Raw genomic sequence first — 23,139 nt, forward strand, 5'->3', positions numbered from 1 at the left:
CGCAAAACACCAGGCGCACTGTGGAAACACACGTTTATCAAGTGGACGCAAAACACCAGGTGCACTGTGGAAACACACGTTTATCAAGTGGACGCAAAACACCAGGTGCACTGTGGAAACACGTTTATCAAGTGGACGCAAAACACCAGGTGCACTGTGGAAACACACGTTTATCAAGTGGACGCAAAACACCAGGTGCACTGTGGAAACACACGTTTATCAAGTGGACGCAAAACACCAGGTGCACTGTGGAAACACACGTTTATCAAGTGGACGCAAAACACCAGGCGCACTGTGGAAACACGTTTATCAAGTGGACGCAAAACACCAGGCGCACTGTGGAAACACGTTTATCAAGTGGACGCAAAACACCAGGCGCACTGTGGAAACACGTTTATCAAGTGGACGCAAAACACCAGGCGCACTGTGGAAACACACGTTTATCAAGTGGACGCAAAACACCAGGTGCACTGTGGAACACACGTTTATCAAGTGGACGCAAAACACCAGGCGCACTGTGGAAACACGTTTATCAAGTGGACGCAAAACACCAGGCGCACTGTGGAAACACACGTTTATCAAGTGGACGCAAAACACCAGGTGCACTGTGGAAACACGTTTATCAAGTGGACGCAAAACACCAGGCGCACTGTGGAAACACACGTTTATCAAGTGGACGCAAAACACCAGGTGCACTGTGGAACACACGTTTATCAAGTGGACGCAAAACACCAGGCGCACTGTGGAAACACGTTTATCAAGTGGACGCAAAACACCAGGCGCACTGTGGAAACACACGTTTATCAAGTGGACGCAAAACACCAGGCGCACTGTGGAAACACGTTTATCAAGTGGACGCAAAACACCAGGTGCACTGTGGAAACACACATTTATCAAGTGGACGCAAAACACCAGGTGCACTGTGGAAACACACGTTTATCAAGTGGACGCAAAACACCAGGCGCACTGTGGAAACACACGTTTATCAAGTGGACGCAAAACACCAGGCGCACTGTGGAAACACACGTTTATCAAGTGGACGCAAAACACCAGGCGCACTGTGGAAACACACGTTTATCATGTGGACGCAAAACACCAGGCGCACTGTGGAAACACACGTTTATCAAGTGGACGCAAAACACCAGGTGCACTGTGGAAACACACGTTTATCAAGTGGACGCAAAACACCAGGCGCACTGTGGAAACACACGTTTATCATGTGGACGCAAAACACCAGGCGCACTGTGGAAACACACGTTTATCAAGTGGACGCAAAACACCAGGCGCACTGTGGAAACACACGTTTATCAAGTGGACGCAAAACACCAGGCGCACTGTGGAAACACACGTTTATCATGTGGACGCAAAACACCAGGCGCACTGTGGAAACACACGTTTATCATGTGGACGCAAAACACCAGGCGCACTGTGGAAACACACGTTTATCAAGTGGACGCAAAACACCAGGCGCACTGTGGAAACACACGTTTATCAAGTGGACGCAAAACACCAGGCGCACTGTGGAAACACACGTTTATCATGTGGACGCAAAACACCAGGCGCACTGTGGAAACACACGTTTATCAAGTGGACGCAAAACACCAGGCGCACTGTGGAAACACACGTTTATCAAGTGGACGCAAAACACCAGGCGCACTGTGGAAACACACATTTATCAAGTGGACGCAAAACACCAGGCGCACTGTGGAAACACACGTTTATCATGTGGACGCAAAACACCAGGTGCACTGTGGAAACACACGTTTATCAAGTGGACGCAAAACACCAGGCGCACTGTGGAAACACACGTTTATCATGTGGACGCAAAACACCAGGCGCACTGTGGAAACACACGTTTATCATGTGGACGCAAAACACCAGGCGCACTGTGGAAACACACGTTTATCAAGTGGACGCAAAACACCAGGCGCACTGTGGAAACACACGTTTATCAAGTGGACGCAAAACACCAGGCGCACTGTGGAAACACACGTTTATCAAGTGGACGCAAAACACCAGGCGCACTGTGGAAACACACGTTTATCATGTGGACGCAAAACACCAGGCGCACTGTGGAAACACACGTTTATCAAGTGGACGCAAAACACCAGGCGCACTGTGGAAACACACGTTTATCAAGTGGACGCAAAACACCAGGCGCACTGTGGAAACACACATTTATCAAGTGGACGCAAAACACCAGGCGCACTGTGGAAACACACGTTTATCATGTGGACGCAAAACACCAGGTGCACTGTGGAAACACACGTTTATCAAGTGGACGCAAAACACCAGGCGCACTGTGGAAACACACGTTTATCATGTGGACGCAAAACACCAGGCGCACTGTGGAAACACACGTTTATCATGTGGACGCAAAACACCAGGTGCACTGTGGAAACACACGTTTATCAAGTGGACGCAAAACACCAGGCGCACTGTGGAAACACACGTTTATCAAGTGGACGCAAAACACCAGGTGCACTGTGGAAACACACGTTTATCATGTGGACGCAAAACACCAGGCGCACTGTGGAAACACACGTTTATCATGTGGACGCAAAACACCAGGCGCACTGTGGAAACACACGTTTATCAAGTGGACGCAAAACACCAGGCGCACTGTGGAAACACACGTTTATCAAGTGGACGCAAAACACCAGGTGCACTGTGGAAACACACGTTTATCAAGTGGACGCAAAACACCAGGCGCACTGTGGAAACACGTTTATCAAGTGGACGCAAAACACCAGGCGCACTGTGGAAACACACGTTTATCAAGTGGACGCAAAACACCAGGCGCACTGTGGAAACACACGTTTATCAAGTGGACGCAAAACACCAGGCGCACTGTGGAAACACGTTTATCAAGTGGACGCAAAACACCAGGCGCACTGTGGAAACACACGTTTATCAAGTGGACGCAAAACACCAGGCGCACTGTGGAAACACACGTTTATCAAGTGGACGCAAAACACCAGGCGCACTGTGGAAACACGTTTATCAAGTGGACGCAAAACACCAGGCGCACTGTGGAAACACACGTTTATCATGTGGACGCAAAACACCAGGCGCACTGTGGAAACACACGTTTATCAAGTGCACGCAAAACACCAGGCGCACTGTGGAACACACGTTTATCAAGTGGACGCAAAACACCAGGCGCACTGTGGAAACACGTTTATCAAGTGGACGCAAAACACCAGGTGCACTGTGGAAACACACGTTTATCAAGTGCACGCAAAACACCAGGCGCACTGTGGAACACACGTTTATCAAGTGGACGCAAAACACCAGGCGCACTGTGGAAACACGTTTATCAAGTGGACGCAAAACACCAGGCGCACTGTGGAACACACGTTTATCAAGTGGACGCAAAACACCAGGCGCACTGTGGAAACACGTTTATCAAGTGGACGCAAAACACCAGGCGCACTGTGGAAACACACGTTTATCAAGTGGACGCAAAACACCAGGCGCACTGTGGAAACACACATTTATCAAGTGGACGCAAAACAGGGGACGGCTTTAGCTCAGGAGGTAGAGCGGGTCGGCCAATGATGCAAGGGTTGGCGGTTCGATCCCCGCTCCCTCCCAGCTGCTGTCGTTGTGTCCTTGGGCAAGACACTTAACCCCAAATTGCTCCCGATGGTGTGTAGGCACCCTGCGTGGCAGCCTGCCGCCATTGGTGTATGAATGGGTGAATGTAGACTATCTACTCATTGTAAAGCGCTTTGGATAAACACACTGTGGAAACACACGTTTATCAAGTGGACGCAAAACACCAGGCGCACTGTGGAAACACACGTTTATCAAGTGGACGCAAAACACCAGGCGCACTGTGGAAACACACGTTTATCAAGTGGACGCAAAACACCAGGCGCACTGTGGAAACACACGTTTATCAAGTGGACGCAAAACACCAGGCGCACTGTGGAAACACACGTTTATCATGTGGACGCAAAACACCAGGTGCACTGTGGAAACACACGTTTATCAAGTGGACGCAAAACACCAGGCGCACTGTGGAAACACACGTTTATCAAGTGGACGCAAAACACCAGGTGCACTGTGGAACACACGTTTATCAAGTGGACGCAAAACACCAGGTGCACTGTGGAAACACACGTTTATCAAGTGGACGCAAAACACCAGGTGCACTGTGGAAACACACGTTTATCAAGTGGACGCAAAACACCAGGTGCACTGTGGAAACACACGTTTATCAAGTGGACGCAAAACACCAGGCGCACTGTGGAAACACACGTTTATCAAGTGGACGCAAAACACCAGGTGCACTGTGGAACACACGTTTATCAAGTGGATGCAAAACACCAGGTGCACTGTGGAAACACACATTTATCAAGTGGACGCAAAACACCAGGTGCACTGTGGAAACACACATTTATCAAGTGGACGCAAAACACCAGGTGCACTGTGGAAACACGTTTATCAAGTGGACGCAAAACACCAGGCGCACTGTGGAAACACACATTTATCAAGTGGACGCAAAACACCAGGCGCACTGTGGAAACACGTTTATCAAGTGGACGCAAAACACCAGGCGCACTGTGGAAACACACGTTTATCAAGTGGACGCAAAACACCAGGCGCACTGTGGAAACACGTTTATCAAGTGGACGCAAAACACCAGGCGCACTGTGGAAACACGTTTATCAAGTGGACGCAAAACACCAGGTGCACTGTGGAAACACACGTTTATCAAGTGGACGCAAAACACCAGGCGCACTGTGGAAACACACGTTTATCAAGTGGACGCAAAACACCAGGTGCACTGTGGAACACACGTTTATCAAGTGGACGCAAAACACCAGGTGCACTGTGGAAACACACATTTATCAAGTGGACGCAAAACACCAGGTGCACTGTGGAAACACACATTTATCAAGTGGACGCAAAACACCAGGTGCACTGTGGAAACACGTTTATCAAGTGGACGCAAAACACCAGGCGCACTGTGGAAACACACATTTATCAAGTGGACGCAAAACACCAGGTGCACTGTGGAAACACGTTTATCAAGTGGACGCAAAACACCAGGCGCACTGTGGAAACACACATTTATCAAGTGGACGCAAAACACCAGGCGCACTGTGGAAACACGTTTATCAAGTGGACGCAAAACACCAGGCGCACTGTGGAAACACACGTTTATCAAGTGGACGCAAAACACCAGGCGCACTGTGGAAACACGTTTATCAAGTGGACGCAAAACACCAGGCGCACTGTGGAAACACACGTTTATCAAGTGGACGCAAAACACCAGGCGCACTGTGGAAACACGTTTATCAAGTGGACGCAAAACACCAGGCGCACTGTGGAAACACGTTTATCAAGTGGACGCAAAACACCAGGTGCACTGTGGAAACACACGTTTATCAAGTGGACGCAAAACACCAGGCGCACTGTGGAAACACACGTTTATCAAGTGCACGCAAAACACCAGGCGCACTGTGGAACACACGTTTATCAAGTGGACGCAAAACACCAGGCGCACTGTGGAAACACGTTTATCAAGTGGACGCAAAACACCAGGTGCACTGTGGAAACACACGTTTATCAAGTGGACGCAAAACACCAGGCGCACTGTGGAAACACGTTTATCAAGTGGACGCAAAACACCAGGCGCACTGTGGAAACACGTTTATCAAGTGCACGCAAAACACCAGGCGCACTGTGGAACACACGTTTATCAAGTGGACGCAAAACACCAGGTGCACTGTGGAAACACGTTTATCAAGTGGACGCAAAACACCAGGCGCACTGTGGAACACACGTTTATCAAGTGGACGCAAAACACCAGGCGCACTGTGGAAACACGTTTATCAAGTGGACGCAAAACACCAGGCGCACTGTGGAAACACACGTTTATCAAGTGGACGCAAAACACCAGGCGCACTGTGGAAACACGTTTATCAAGTGGACGCAAAACACCAGGTGCACTGTGGAAACACGTTTATCAAGTGGACGCAAAACACCAGGTGCACTGTGGAAACACACGTTTATCAAGTGGACGCAAAACACCAGGCGCACTGTGGAAACACACGTTTATCAAGTGGACGCAAAACACCAGGCGCACTGTGGAAACACGTTTATCAAGTGGACGCAAAACACCAGGCGCACTGTGGAAACACACATTTATCAAGTGGACGCAAAACAGGGGACGGCTTTAGCTCAGGAGGTAGAGCGGGTCGGCCAATGATGCAAGGGTTGGCGGTTCGATCCCCGCTCCCTCCCAGCTGCTGTCGTTGTGTCCTTGGGCAAGACACTTAACCCCAAATTGCTCCCGATGGTGTGTAGGCACCCTGCGTGGCAGCCTGCCGCCATTGGTGTATGAATGGGTGAATGTAGACTATCTACTCATTGTAAAGCGCTTTGGATAAACACACTGTGGAAACACACGTTTATCAAGTGGACGCAAAACACCAGGCGCACTGTGGAAACACACGTTTATCAAGTGGACGCAAAACACCAGGCGCACTGTGGAAACACACGTTTATCAAGTGGACGCAAAACACCAGGCGCACTGTGGAAACACACGTTTATCAAGTGGACGCAAAACACCAGGCGCACTGTGGAAACACACGTTTATCAAGTGGACGCAAAACACCAGGCGCACTGTGGAAACACACGTTTATCATGTGGACGCAAAACACCAGGTGCACTGTGGAAACACACGTTTATCAAGTGGACGCAAAACACCAGGCGCACTGTGGAAACACACGTTTATCAAGTGGACGCAAAACACCAGGTGCACTGTGGAACACACGTTTATCAAGTGGACGCAAAACACCAGGTGCACTGTGGAAACACACGTTTATCAAGTGGACGCAAAACACCAGGTGCACTGTGGAAACACACGTTTATCAAGTGGACGCAAAACACCAGGTGCACTGTGGAACACACGTTTATCAAGTGGACGCAAAACACCAGGTGCACTGTGGAAACACACATTTATCAAGTGGACGCAAAACACCAGGCGCACTGTGGAAACACGTTTATCAAGTGGACGCAAAACACCAGGCGCACTGTGGAAACACACATTTATCAAGTGGACGCAAAACACCAGGCGCACTGTGGAAACACGTTTATCAAGTGGACGCAAAACACCAGGCGCACTGTGGAAACACACGTTTATCAAGTGGACGCAAAACACCAGGCGCACTGTGGAAACACGTTTATCAAGTGGACGCAAAACACCAGGTGCACTGTGGAAACACACGTTTATCAAGTGGACGCAAAACACCAGGCGCACTGTGGAAACACACGTTTATCAAGTGGACGCAAAACACCAGGTGCACTGTGGAACACACGTTTATCAAGTGGACGCAAAACACCAGGTGCACTGTGGAAACACACATTTATCAAGTGGACGCAAAACACCAGGTGCACTGTGGAAACACACATTTATCAAGTGGACGCAAAACACCAGGTGCACTGTGGAAACACGTTTATCAAGTGGACGCAAAACACCAGGCGCACTGTGGAAACACACATTTATCAAGTGGACGCAAAACACCAGGCGCACTGTGGAAACACGTTTATCAAGTGGACGCAAAACACCAGGTGCACTGTGGAAACACACGTTTATCAAGTGGACGCAAAACACCAGGCGCACTGTGGAAACACACGTTTATCAAGTGGACGTAAAACACCAGGCGCACTGTGGAAACACACGTTTATCAAGTGGACGCAAAACACCAGGTGCACTGTGGAAACACGTTTATCAAGTGGACGCAAAACACCAGGCGCACTGTGGAAACACGTTTATCAAGTGGACGCAAAACACCAGGCGCACTGTGGAAACACACGTTTATCATGTGGACGCAAAACACCAGGCGCACTGTGGAAACACACGTTTATCAAGTGGACGCAAAACACCAGGCGCACTGTGGAAACACGTTTATCAAGTGGACGCAAAACACCAGGTGCACTGTGGAAACACACGTTTATCAAGTGGACGCAAAACACCAGGCGCACTGTGGAAACACACGTTTATCAAGTGGACGCAAAACACCAGGCGCACTGTGGAAACACACGTTTATCAAGTGGACGCAAAACACCAGGCGCACTGTGGAAACACGTTTATCAAGTGGACGCAAAACACCAGGCGCACTGTGGAAACACACGTTTATCAAGTGGACGCAAAACACCAGGCGCACTGTGGAAACACGTTTATCAAGTGGACGCAAAACACCAGGCGCACTGTGGAAACACACGTTTATCAAGTGGACGCAAAACACCAGGCGCACTGTGGAAACACACGTTTATCAAGTGGACGCAAAACACCAGGCGCACTGTGGAAACACGTTTATCAAGTGGACGCAAAACACCAGGCGCACTGTGGAAACACGTTTATCAAGTGGACGCAAAACACCAGGCGCACTGTGGAAACACACGTTTATCAAGTGGACGCAAAACACCAGGCGCACTGTGGAACACACGTTTATCAAGTGGACGCAAAACACCAGGTGCACTGTGGAAACACGTTTATCAAGTGGACGCAAAACACCAGGTGCACTGTGGAACACACGTTTATCATGTGGACGCAAAACACCAGGCGCACTGTGGAAACACACGTTTATCAAGTGGACGCAAAACACCAGGCGCACTGTGGAAACACACGTTTATCAAGTGGACGCAAAACACCAGGCGCACTGTGGAAACACACGTTTATCAAGTGGACGCAAAACACCAGGTGCACTGTGGAAACACACATTTATCAAGTGGACGCAAAACACCAGGTGCACTGTGGAAACACGTTTATCAAGTGGACGCAAAACACCAGGTGCACTGTGGAAACACACGTTTATCAAGTGGACGCAAAACACCAGGCGCACTGTGGAAACACACATTTATCAAGTGGACGCAAAACACCAGGCGCACTGTGGAAACACACGTTTATCAAGTGGACGCAAAACACCAGGCGCACTGTGGAAACACACGTTTATCAAGTGGACGCAAAACACCAGGCGCACTGTGGAAACACGTTTATCAAGTGGACGCAAAACACCAGGCGCACTGTGGAAACACACGTTTATCAAGTGGACGCAAAACACCAGGCGCACTGTGGAAACACGTTTATCAAGTGGACGCAAAACACCAGGCGCACTGTGGAAACACGTTTATCAAGTGGACGCAAAACACCAGGTGCACTGTGGAAACACACGTTTATCAAGTGGACGCAAAACACCAGGCGCACTGTGGAAACACACATTTATCAAGTGGACGCAAAACACCAGGCGCACTGTGGAAACACGTTTATCAAGTGGACGCAAAACACCAGGCGCACTGTGGAAACACACGTTTATCAAGTGGACGCAAAACACCAGGCGCACTGTGGAAACACGTTTATCAAGTGGACGCAAAACACCAGGCGCACTGTGGAAACACGTTTATCAAGTGGACGCAAAACACCAGGTGCACTGTGGAAACACACGTTTATCAAGTGGACGCAAAACACCAGGCGCACTGTGGAAACACACGTTTATCAAGTGGACGCAAAACACCAGGTGCACTGTGGAACACACGTTTATCAAGTGGACGCAAAACACCAGGTGCACTGTGGAAACACACATTTATCAAGTGGACGCAAAACACCAGGTGCACTGTGGAAACACACATTTATCAAGTGGACGCAAAACACCAGGTGCACTGTGGAAACACGTTTATCAAGTGGACGCAAAACACCAGGCGCACTGTGGAAACACACATTTATCAAGTGGACGCAAAACACCAGGTGCACTGTGGAAACACGTTTATCAAGTGGACGCAAAACACCAGGCGCACTGTGGAAACACACATTTATCAAGTGGACGCAAAACACCAGGCGCACTGTGGAAACACGTTTATCAAGTGGACGCAAAACACCAGGCGCACTGTGGAAACACACGTTTATCAAGTGGACGCAAAACACCAGGCGCACTGTGGAAACACGTTTATCAAGTGGACGCAAAACACCAGGCGCACTGTGGAAACACACGTTTATCAAGTGGACGCAAAACACCAGGCGCACTGTGGAAACACGTTTATCAAGTGGACGCAAAACACCAGGCGCACTGTGGAAACACGTTTATCAAGTGGACGCAAAACACCAGGTGCACTGTGGAAACACACGTTTATCAAGTGGACGCAAAACACCAGGCGCACTGTGGAAACACACGTTTATCAAGTGCACGCAAAACACCAGGCGCACTGTGGAACACACGTTTATCAAGTGGACGCAAAACACCAGGCGCACTGTGGAAACACGTTTATCAAGTGGACGCAAAACACCAGGTGCACTGTGGAAACACACGTTTATCAAGTGGACGCAAAACACCAGGCGCACTGTGGAAACACGTTTATCAAGTGGACGCAAAACACCAGGCGCACTGTGGAAACACGTTTATCAAGTGCACGCAAAACACCAGGCGCACTGTGGAACACACGTTTATCAAGTGGACGCAAAACACCAGGTGCACTGTGGAAACACGTTTATCAAGTGGACGCAAAACACCAGGCGCACTGTGGAACACACGTTTATCAAGTGGACGCAAAACACCAGGCGCACTGTGGAAACACGTTTATCAAGTGGACGCAAAACACCAGGCGCACTGTGGAAACACACGTTTATCAAGTGGACGCAAAACACCAGGCGCACTGTGGAAACACGTTTATCAAGTGGACGCAAAACACCAGGTGCACTGTGGAAACACGTTTATCAAGTGGACGCAAAACACCAGGTGCACTGTGGAAACACACGTTTATCAAGTGGACGCAAAACACCAGGCGCACTGTGGAAACACACGTTTATCAAGTGGACGCAAAACACCAGGCGCACTGTGGAAACACGTTTATCAAGTGGACGCAAAACACCAGGCGCACTGTGGAAACACACATTTATCAAGTGGACGCAAAACAGGGGACGGCTTTAGCTCAGGAGGTAGAGCGGGTCGGCCAATGATGCAAGGGTTGGCGGTTCGATCCCCGCTCCCTCCCAGCTGCTGTCGTTGTGTCCTTGGGCAAGACACTTAACCCCAAATTGCTCCCGATGGTGTGTAGGCACCCTGCGTGGCAGCCTGCCGCCATTGGTGTATGAATGGGTGAATGTAGACTATCTACTCATTGTAAAGCGCTTTGGATAAACACACTGTGGAAACACACGTTTATCAAGTGGACGCAAAACACCAGGCGCACTGTGGAAACACACGTTTATCAAGTGGACGCAAAACACCAGGCGCACTGTGGAAACACACGTTTATCAAGTGGACGCAAAACACCAGGCGCACTGTGGAAACACACGTTTATCAAGTGGACGCAAAACACCAGGCGCACTGTGGAAACACACGTTTATCAAGTGGACGCAAAACACCAGGCGCACTGTGGAAACACACGTTTATCATGTGGACGCAAAACACCAGGTGCACTGTGGAAACACACGTTTATCAAGTGGACGCAAAACACCAGGCGCACTGTGGAAACACACGTTTATCAAGTGGACGCAAAACACCAGGTGCACTGTGGAACACACGTTTATCAAGTGGACGCAAAACACCAGGTGCACTGTGGAAACACACGTTTATCAAGTGGACGCAAAACACCAGGTGCACTGTGGAAACACACGTTTATCAAGTGGACGCAAAACACCAGGTGCACTGTGGAACACACGTTTATCAAGTGGACGCAAAACACCAGGTGCACTGTGGAAACACACATTTATCAAGTGGACGCAAAACACCAGGCGCACTGTGGAAACACGTTTATCAAGTGGACGCAAAACACCAGGCGCACTGTGGAAACACACATTTATCAAGTGGACGCAAAACACCAGGCGCACTGTGGAAACACGTTTATCAAGTGGACGCAAAACACCAGGCGCACTGTGGAAACACACGTTTATCAAGTGGACGCAAAACACCAGGCGCACTGTGGAAACACGTTTATCAAGTGGACGCAAAACACCAGGTGCACTGTGGAAACACACGTTTATCAAGTGGACGCAAAACACCAGGCGCACTGTGGAAACACACGTTTATCAAGTGGACGCAAAACACCAGGTGCACTGTGGAACACACGTTTATCAAGTGGACGCAAAACACCAGGTGCACTGTGGAAACACACATTTATCAAGTGGACGCAAAACACCAGGTGCACTGTGGAAACACACATTTATCAAGTGGACGCAAAACACCAGGTGCACTGTGGAAACACGTTTATCAAGTGGACGCAAAACACCAGGCGCACTGTGGAAACACACATTTATCAAGTGGACGCAAAACACCAGGCGCACTGTGGAAACACGTTTATCAAGTGGACGCAAAACACCAGGTGCACTGTGGAAACACACGTTTATCAAGTGGACGCAAAACACCAGGCGCACTGTGGAAACACACGTTTATCAAGTGGACGTAAAACACCAGGCGCACTGTGGAAACACACGTTTATCAAGTGGACGCAAAACACCAGGTGCACTGTGGAAACACGTTTATCAAGTGGACGCAAAACACCAGGCGCACTGTGGAAACACGTTTATCAAGTGGACGCAAAACACCAGGCGCACTGTGGAAACACACGTTTATCATGTGGACGCAAAACACCAGGCGCACTGTGGAAACACACGTTTATCAAGTGGACGCAAAACACCAGGCGCACTGTGGAAACACGTTTATCAAGTGGACGCAAAACACCAGGTGCACTGTGGAAACACACGTTTATCAAGTGGACGCAAAACACCAGGCGCACTGTGGAAACACACGTTTATCAAGTGGACGCAAAACACCAGGCGCACTGTGGAAACACACGTTTATCAAGTGGACGCAAAACACCAGGCGCACTGTGGAAACACGTTTATCAAGTGGACGCAAAACACCAGGCGCACTGTGGAAACACACGTTTATCAAGTGGACGCAAAACACCAGGCGCACTGTGGAAACACGTTTATCAAGTGGACGCAAAACACCAGGCGCACTGTGGAAACACACGTTTATCAAGTGGACGCAAAACACCAGGCGCACTGTGGAAACACACGTTTATCAAGTGGACGCAAAACACCAGGCGCACTGTGGAAACACGTTTATCAAGTGGACGCAAAACACCAGGCGCACTGTGGAAACACGTTTATCAAGTGGACGCAAAACACCAGGCGCACTGTGGAAACACACGTTTATCAAGTGGACGCAAAACACCAGGCGCACTGTGGAACACACGTTTATCAAGTGGACGCAAAACACCAGGTGCACTGTGGAAACACGTTTATCAAGTGGACGCAAAACACCAGGTGCACTGTGGAACACACGTTTATCATGTGGACGCAAAACACCAGGCGCACTGTGGAAACACACGTTTATCAAGTGGACGCAAAACACCAGGCGCACTGTGGAAACACACGTTTATCAAGTGGACGCAAAACACCAGGCGCACTGTGGAAACACACGTTTATCAAGTGGACGCAAAACACCAGGTGCACTGTGGAAACACACATTTATCAAGTGGACGCAAAACACCAGGTGCACTGTGGAAACACGTTTATCAAGTGGACGCAAAACACCAGGTGCACTGTGGAAACACACGTTTATCAAGTGGACGCAAAACACCAGGCGCACTGTGGAAACACACATTTATCAAGTGGACGCAAAACACCAGGCGCACTGTGGAAACACACGTTTATCAAGTGGACGCAAAACACCAGGCGCACTGTGGAACACACGTTTATCAAGTGGACGCAAAACACCAGGTGCACTGTGGAAACACACATTTATCAAGTGGACGCAAAACACCAGGTGCACTGTGGAAACACACATTTATCAAGTGGACGCAAAACACCAGGTGCACTGTGGAAACACGTTTATCAAGTGGACGCAAAACACCAGGCGCACTGTGGAAACACACATTTATCAAGTGGACGCAAAACACCAGGCGCACTGTGGAAACACGTTTATCAAGTGGACGCAAAACACCAGGTGCACTGTGGAAACACACGTTTATCAAGTGGACGCAAAACACCAGGCGCACTGTGGAAACACACGTTTATCAAGTGGACGTAAAACACCAGGCGCACTGTGGAAACACACGTTTATCAAGTGGACGCAAAACACCAGGTGCACTGTGGAAACACGTTTATCAAGTGGACGCAAAACACCAGGCGCACTGTGGAAACACGTTTATCAAGTGGACGCAAAACACCAGGCGCACTGTGGAAACACACGTTTATCATGTGGACGCAAAACACCAGGCGCACTGTGGAAACACACGTTTATCAAGTGGACGCAAAACACCAGGCGCACTGTGGAAACACGTTTATCAAGTGGACGCAAAACACCAGGTGCACTGTGGAAACACACGTTTATCAAGTGGACGCAAAACACCAGGCGCACTGTGGAAACACACGTTTATCAAGTGGACGCAAAACACCAGGCGCACTGTGGAAACACACGTTTATCAAGTGGACGCAAAACACCAGGCGCACTGTGGAAACACGTTTATCAAGTGGACGCAAAACACCAGGCGCACTGTGGAAACACACGTTTATCAAGTGGACGCAAAACACCAGGCGCACTGTGGAAACACGTTTATCAAGTGGACGCAAAACACCAGGCGCACTGTGGAAACACACGTTTATCAAGTGGACGCAAAACACCAGGCGCACTGTGGAAACACACGTTTATCAAGTGGACGCAAAACACCAGGCGCACTGTGGAAACACGTTTATCAAGTGGACGCAAAACACCAGGCGCACTGTGGAAACACGTTTATCAAGTGGACGCAAAACACCAGGCGCACTGTGGAAACACACGTTTATCAAGTGGACGCAAAACACCAGGCGCACTGTGGAACACACGTTTATCAAGTGGACGCAAAACACCAGGTGCACTGTGGAAACACGTTTATCAAGTGGACGCAAAACACCAGGTGCACTGTGGAACACACGTTTATCATGTGGACGCAAAACACCAGGCGCACTGTGGAAACACACGTTTATCAAGTGGACGCAAAACACCAGGCGCACTGTGGAAACACACGTTTATCAAGTGGACGCAAAACACCAGGCGCACTGTGGAAACACACGTTTATCAAGTGGACGCAAAACACCAGGTGCACTGTGGAAACACACATTTATCAAGTGGACGCAAAACACCAGGTGCACTGTGGAAACACGTTTATCAAGTGGACGCAAAACACCAGGTGCACTGTGGAAACACACGTTTATCAAGTGGACGCAAAACACCAGGCGCACTGTGGAAACACACATTTATCAAGTGGACGCAAAACACCAGGCGCACTGTGGAAACACACGTTTATCAAGTGGACGCAAAACACCAGGCGCACTGTGGAAACACACGTTTATCAAGTGGACGCAAAACACCAGGCGCACTGTGGAAACACGTTTATCAAGTGGACGCAAAACACCAGGCGCACTGTGGAAACACACGTTTATCAAGTGGACGCAAAACACCAGGCGCACTGTGGAAACACGTTTATCAAGTGGACGCAAAACACCAGGCGCACTGTGGAAACACGTTTATCAAGTGGACGCAAAACACCAGGTGCACTGTGGAAACACACGTTTATCAAGTGGACGCAAAACACCAGGTGCACTGTGGAAACACACGTTTATCAAGTGGACGCAAAACACCAGGTGCACTGTGGAAACACACATTTATCAAGTGGACGCAAAACACCAGGCGCACTGTGGAAACACACGTTTATCAAGTGCACGCAAAACACCAGGCGCACTGTGGAAACACACGTTTATCAAGTGCACGCAAAACACCAGGCGCACTGTGGAAACACACGTTTATCAAGTGGACGCTTGCCTTGCACTACTGGCATTACCAAGCAACCAAAAACAACAACTCGGCTGTTAACATGCAATTTATTTTTATTTCATTTTTTTATCACAAAACCTTTTTTTCTGAATTTACTCACATTTTCTCCCCTATTGTACTTTGCCAATTCCAAAAAAAGAGAGGCGTAGACAAGCACATCCTTCCTCTGATAATGTGCAGTTGCCACCCGCTTTTCACCTGACAGCGAGTTTCACCGGCAGGACGTAGCTCGTTGGAGGATCACATGCTTCCTCCCAGTCCTTGTATGCCACGTGCACGCTTCTCCTGCGCACCCACTTTGATATAAATGGATTCTAGCGATTAAAATAACCCCCAAGCGGCATGTGTACCGGCCCTTATGGAGCTAAGCAGAACATGTGGCATAAAATTGTCATTGGAAACTTTTGAGGGTCTTGTAATAACATATTTGATAAGTTCTTCATCTCAAAGTCAGAAATGAGCATGTAGTAGAATATGTTATTCAGAAAAGCATTTGACTGGATCCCTCAAGTGCTGACGACTCTAATTTCAACTATGGCCAGAAATTACAGCTATGTATTGATTGTATATAGATATTTTAGTATAGACTGTATATTCTGCTCAAATGTTGCGCCTTTATGCAAATAAATAAATGAATAGCAATGATAGGCTTTTGAAATCAAATATATCCTTGCACCGTATTATAGCAAATATTATGGAAAAATGATATATATATTTTTTTAAGATTAAGGTCTAAGAGCAGGATATCCATGACTTAAACTTACTCTCATTGACAGGACCGCATTGTGTCTATGACTCTGGACAAGGAATATGATGTTGCAGTGCAAGCCATTAAACTTCTGACGCTCGTCTTACAGTGAGTAACCTTTCCTGTAAAAGACATCATACTGTATATTATGTCTTCAATGGCATCTTTCTACAACTGATCATGTTTTATGCAGCCACGTCCTCCTGGATCTAAAGTCATTGTAGTCATTAAAAACAACAGTAGTAAATTTCTCTAAAGATTGAGATTTCATTTTGACACAATTTAGCCAAAATATTCCTTGCCCATTAGTGCTCATGGATGACGTTATTTTTGCTCATAGTTGAGATGATGATGTTTAGTTGCAATATTATTGTAGTTTTTATTAGATTTGCAAAGTCAGTTCTCAAATGTTTTATTTTCTCTCAGATCCTGAAAGCTTCTCAGAATATCTAATATGTTTTTACATCAGGACACTTTTAAGTTTTATTTCCATATGTATCAATTGATAACCTGTATCAGTGATTCATTTGAATCGACTGACCTGTATCACTAATAGTGTGTCAATTTCATCCAACAGAAGCAGTGATGAGGTTCTGACAGCGGAGGACTGTGAGAGCGTCTATCATCTGGTCTACTCAGCCCATCGACCCATAGCTGTAGCGGCAGGAGAGTTTCTCTTCAAGAAGTAAGAGTTTTATTGCTGGTTGAAAACGTATTAAGAAGTGCAACTGAGCCGTTGAGACTGAAATTGGATTTCATTGATCCGACATGTAAGATAGCTTAAAGGTTAGGTCACACTGGCTAGACTCTTGTCGTACCAATTCTAAGCTGGACCATCGGCAAAGATTATCCTGTAGTGTAAACAGGCTTAAGACTGGAGAATTTGGCCCGCTCAATGTGTTTGATTGCATCTGGCCCAGTCTTACCAGCTTATGTAGTGTGAAGCGGTCCAAAACTCACCAAGACTGAAATCTGAGCTTTACCGGTTTAGCTAAACGGGAGAGAAAAAGACAAAACCAGAAGAAAAAACACATTAACAAAAACAATCGACACTCACATACATGTAGCTACAGTAGTTTATATATGCTATATACTGTATATGCTATACAAATTTATTTGAGGAAATAAATCTCATGAAATCTGCCTGAATCAATCAATCCACATAAGTATGCAATTACAAATTAAATCAAAGACGCCGCATAAAACGATCTTCATCAGTGTCATTCTTATCATAATGTCACTTAATAATATATTTGTATTTTGTAAATATAAACTGTAGCTTCTCTATCATGAATCAAGAAATAATAAAACATATTTTGTCACTGGATCTACACTGAACTGTTCTAGACAAATGGGGGAAAATACTTGTAAATTAAGGAATCTGGCCATGTGTGATGATCCCATGTCTTCATGTGTGTGAGGCCCATCTTTGTTCCATCACGTAGTGTGAACAGCTTCCCAACCAAAACTTCTAGTCTGAGCTAGGCTGAAGTTAAAGTTTCTAGTCCTATGCTATATTGAGTGTATTGCTTGAACTTTTGTGTTGTGTTGATTAAAGGCTCTTCAGCCATCGAGGTCCTGAGGAAGAGGGATTGCCCAGGAGGGGCAGGCAGAGTCTCAACGGCGGCCTTATCAAGACCACCGTCTTCTTCTTCTTGGAGAGCGAGGTAGCCAGGCCATTGTTTCTCACCTCTGGATGTTGATCCTGTGGTGATTGTATTAGAAATATCCATCTTAATCAGTCACTTAATCTAGCACAGAGTGTTGAACTCTTATTTCGTTGAAAATGTGCCACTGGGGTGAAATAAGTCCACTTGCTCCCATTGCAAATCAATGGTGTGTTGTGTTAAGAATTGTTTTGAATCAAGCGATATCCTGATACTAGTGGAGGGATCTGCCTTGTTTGTTTGCTTCTGACATTGCATAGGAAACACGTGAAGTGATCTCACCCCTTGTCAGATTTTCTCACAGGCTCAGAAAAGTAAGATTTTAAGACTGAATCCAATTATGAAGTTGAAGGCACTCAGTAGAGCCCAATTCTCCAACTACCACAGCTACAGCCTCATTACTGCTTCATATTTGTTTATCATTTGTTGTTTCATTTTTGGGGAAAATAGCACTTGAATGCAGTGCCTTAGCAGACTTGGAAGTATCAGATGTTGCCCCCCACCCCACCAGCACATGAACACAGCATAATGGTTATGTCTTTTTCTTTTTCTTTTTTTTACATTTTCTAATGTAAATCCCACATCCAGATCACCTCAAAAATGTAATTAAGAGGCAGCTCCCCTCCCCACACACAAAAATCCCTTTGTTACTTATTGAATTATCTTGCTAAGAAACAGGAGTGAAAACATAACCTTCGTCCTGTGTTGTTGGCAGAGGTAATTGTTAAGATGAGCTTTCTTACAGTGTGGTGACTGTGAACAAATGTTAAATCTGGATTTGATCCCATGTGATGTTTTCCAGCTGCATGAGCACGGAGCCTACCTGGTGGACAGCCTGTGGGAGTGTGGATCAGAGCTGCTGAAAGACTGGGAGAGCATGATCAGCCTGCTGCTGGATGAACCCATGCCCGGGGAGGAGGGTGAGGAGACCGCACTGTCCGACACCCGCTAAGTCTAGTGTTCAGCTCCAATCAAAAGTAGGAAAAGGAACGAGGGATGCACGATATTGGATTTTCTTTTGCCGATATCCGATATGCTGATATTTTTCCAACTCTTTTGGCCGATTGCCTACGTCAATACCGATACGTATATGCGCACATTTTTTCCACCTAATTTCAGAGAACATCATGTCAAGTCTCTCCTGTAGTGTAATTAACACATTATTATGCCCACTCTTATCGTCATGCCCCACTGGAAGATGCAGATAGAAATGCAGTACAATGCTTTTCAAAATGTACACATTCACTGGACAAAATAAGACAACTACTTCAACTTAGGTTATGTAAAACATGGCATATTGTTATTTACAGTATATACCATTTTCTTTCAAACAAAACTGTAAGAGTCAACCTACTTAAACAGGCTTGGATGATAACGGCCTGTCATATCAGCAGAAATGTTAGTTTCGGGCCGATATTTCATTTTAAAGCCTTTATCAGCCGATACCGGTGACGTGCCGATATCATCGTGCATTCCGTAAAAGGAACCTTTATTTCACTTACTGACACAATTTTTCTGTTACAGCTACTTCACTTAGTTGGGCGAAAGTATTTTCTCTCATCAGAGTGCCATACTAGGTTTCTGTGTGTTTCTGTGTTTTCTAGCCCTGACAGACCAGCAGGAGACTGCTCTGGTAGAGATCATGCTGTGTGCCATCCGGCAGGCTTGTGAATGCCACCCTCCAGTGGGCAGAGGCACAGGGAAGAGGGTGAGTTGACGCTTGCTTGACGTCTTTGTGTAAACAATTCTATGTTCACGATTAACATGGCCGGGCTCTCTGAAAGGTCCTGGCGGCAAAGGAGAAGAAAACACAGCTGGACGACCGGACGAGAATCACAGAGATGTTTGCAGTTGCGTTGCCTCTGTTATTGGCAAAGGTGACTACCAGTGTTCTGCACTACTCACACAGCAGCCTTCTCAGAACTGACCCATATTTTTGGACAACTTGTTTGACTCCTAACCATTCAACTCTAACTGCCTTGTACTTATCATTTCCTCTCACTCATTTAGTATTGTGTTGATGTCGATAAGGTGACCAATCTGCTCCTAATACCAAAGTACTTTGATCTTGACATCTACACTACTGGCCGGTTAGAAAAGGTTTGTGAAATATTACATTTGTTCTACCTTCTACAACTTACATGTTGTACATGTATGCAGTGTTAATGATGCAATAGCATTATAAACTAGACTTTTGATCTTCTCATTAAGCATTTAGATGCACTGTTGCGGCAAATCTGGGAAGTCGTGGATAAGCACACGGACGCCGAGGTGCTGGAGGCCTGCTCCACCACCTACCACTATCTCTGCAACGAGGAGTTCACCATCTGCAACCGCGTGGACATCGCCCTCTCCCAGCTGCTTGACGAGCTGGTGGACAAGTTCAATAGACTCCTGGAGGACTTCCTGCAGGAGGTAGGTGCTTCAAGACCTGAGCTGTGTGAAAACACATTTAACACGCGTGGGGACCAGGTTGAATGTCCACTCCAGGATTTTAGAAGTGCGATGTCTCCTCCGTCAGGGTGAAGAACCGGACGAGGACGATGCCTACCAGGTTCTGTCCACACTCAAGAGGATCAGTGCTTTCCACAAGTAAAGTGATGAGCATGAATGTTGAATACTCAGTTGGGAGAACCTCTAGTTTTCTTGCATGAAGTAATATGTGAAGAATGGGATTTGTATGTTTTAATTGGTGTTTGTTAGCTGTTATTATGGTTGGTGAGACTGTATATTTAGCGTAATCTTTTGAACTTTCTTTGCTTTTTTTCCTCCTTCAAGTGCACATGACCTCTCGAAATGGGATCTCTTCACTAGCAACTACAAGCTACTCAACACAGGCCTGCAAAACGGAGATATGCCTGAGCAGGTATCACAGCCTTAACAGCAGAATCTCCTCTAACTATATCAGTAACATTCCTCAAACGCTAAAGCAGAAATATGAACTGCTGTCTGACACATTATTGCTCACCCTGTTCTGCCTGCCTTCTCCCCCCCAGATTGTGATTCATGCGATGCAGTGCACACATTACATCATCATGTGGCATCTAGCCAAGGTGTCGGAAGGCAGCTCCTCCCAGGTACACATTTACATATGGGTCAATGCTCAGCGTTAAGCAGTACTCACCAAACACAGTGAAATGAGATATACAGCTGTGGATAAAACACAAGTGGTGACTAAATAAACTTGTCCTGAAAATGTCTGATGATGGCTAACAGTCAAATGGAATTTGTTGGCTTAATCAAAGCAGATGTTAATAATAATAATAATTGATTGGATTTATATAGCGCCTTTCTAGATACTCAAAGCGCTTCACATATCAGGGGAGGGACGGGGAGGGAACTCAGCTCATCCACCACCAATGCGTAGCACCCACCTGGGTGATGCACAGCGTTTGCGCCAGAACGCTCACCACCACACATCAGCTATCACGGTGGAGATTTGAGGACTGAATGTGCCAATTAAGTAACAAGGGATGATTAGGTGGCCATGATTGAAGGAAGGCCTGTTTGGGAATTTAGCCATGGCACCGGGGTTACACCCCTACTCTTGCGAAGAGTGCCGATGGAATCTTTAATGACCACAGAGTCAGGACCTCGGTTTTAACGTCTCATCCGAAGGACGGTGCTCACTCACAGGACAGAGTCCCTGTCTCTGCCCTAGGGGGATTGGGGGGATTATTCATCAGATCAGATTATTCATCGGACTAGAGGGGAAGAGCACCTCCTACTGGTCCCCCAACACCACTCCCCGCACCAGTCTCCCATCCAAGGAGTATCCTAGGCCAGACCTGCTTAGCTTCCCAAGGAAAGCCAGTAATGTAATGCAGGAGCCACTGGAGCTGACAAGTTGTTGTCTTTTGTGTTGAGTGGTTAAATGAGTGAAGCGCTCAGGCACCTGGTCTCAGGACTTGGAGCTTGTGTGATTTAATTCATTATTTATTCATTTATCGGCATTAGAATAATTTGTCAAGGCAAACGTATAAAGGCTAACCTTATCAATGTAAAACAAGCATTTAAGTAAGAGGCTTGCCTCTGCCAAAAGCAGTAAAAGACAGGGAATCCTAACGACCACCTCTTCAGCTGTGCCCTAATGCAATCCAGCAGCTTTTGTTTTGCAATGGCTACACTCCATTATATGTGGTTTGTAGAATCTAGATATTTCCTTTTAGGGGACTGCCTTCTCTAACCATGTCAATTTACCAATTAATGTGACACTGTGGATTCTGATGCCTTATGAAGTCTTCTATTTTGCAACATGTTTAACTACATTTGTTATGCATTAGCTGTACGGTGTTATATACACTCTGCAGTAACAGTATTGACAGGTTTAGACAATGTGTAAACCATTTAAAAAATCTGGTATTGGAGTAATATTGATAATTTTTGATATTCTACTGTGCCTGCTGAGCTGTTTTGGTCCACACATTGTGTGTTTTTCCAGTAATATTGATAACCAATACTTTTGAGTTGAGACGATTGTACTTTGTTCACTTGTATGACTGTTGAACTTAACTGTTCGCTTTAGGGAGATATGATGACCTTGAGAAAGCAAATGAGGGCTTTCTGCTTGATGTGTCAGCGTTACCTGAACAGCGTCAACACTGCAGTCAAAGAGCAGGTGGGCTTATGCTGATTGGACTTTCCTTCTCATCCTGGCTTTGATCCATGACCTTTGCTCAGCACAATCTTGGATGCTAAAGTGTCGAGCTTTATTCCAGGCCTTCACCATCCTGTGTGATTCGCTGATGATCTTCAGTCACCAAATCATGTCATCAGGCCGGGAGCACCTTGAGCCTTTGGTCTACACCCCCGACTCTTCTCTGCAGGCAGAGCTGCTGAACTTCATCCTGGACCAAGTGTTCATTGACCAGGATGACGACAGCAACAGCACAGGTCA

At 47.0% G+C, this 23,139-nt stretch overlaps 1 protein-coding gene across 3 annotated transcripts in view; it reads left to right on the plus strand.

Moving 5' to 3' along the window:
- The window catches only part of LOC310777179 (cohesin subunit SA-2-like), a 53,334-nt gene that overhangs the window by 13,003 nt on the left and 17,192 nt on the right, over positions 1 to 23,139 (plus strand). For 2 of the 3 annotated variants that reach the window (XM_083637446.1, XM_083637447.1), the window contains exons 12-24: positions 16,604 to 16,683; positions 17,153 to 17,260; positions 18,134 to 18,242; positions 19,045 to 19,162; positions 19,847 to 19,950; positions 20,027 to 20,119; positions 20,253 to 20,342; positions 20,454 to 20,657; positions 20,764 to 20,834; positions 21,021 to 21,108; positions 21,239 to 21,319; positions 22,768 to 22,860; positions 22,961 to 23,135. In XM_083637446.1, the coding sequence (XP_083493572.1) occupies positions 16,604 to 16,683; positions 17,153 to 17,260; positions 18,134 to 18,242; positions 19,045 to 19,162; positions 19,847 to 19,950; positions 20,027 to 20,119; positions 20,253 to 20,342; positions 20,454 to 20,657; positions 20,764 to 20,834; positions 21,021 to 21,108; positions 21,239 to 21,319; positions 22,768 to 22,860; positions 22,961 to 23,135 (1,414 nt within the window). The remainder of the gene's footprint in view (positions 1 to 16,603; positions 16,684 to 17,152; positions 17,261 to 18,133; positions 18,243 to 19,044; positions 19,163 to 19,846; positions 19,951 to 20,026; positions 20,120 to 20,252; positions 20,343 to 20,453; positions 20,658 to 20,763; positions 20,835 to 21,020; positions 21,109 to 21,238; positions 21,320 to 22,767; positions 22,861 to 22,960; positions 23,136 to 23,139) is intronic. The other variant, XM_083637448.1, reaches the window with a different exon arrangement.

The sequence above is a fragment of the Poromitra crassiceps genome (genome assembly GCF_964638095.1).
Source record: "Poromitra crassiceps genome assembly, chromosome: 1".
Lineage (NCBI taxonomy): Eukaryota > Metazoa > Chordata > Actinopteri > Beryciformes > Melamphaidae > Poromitra > Poromitra crassiceps.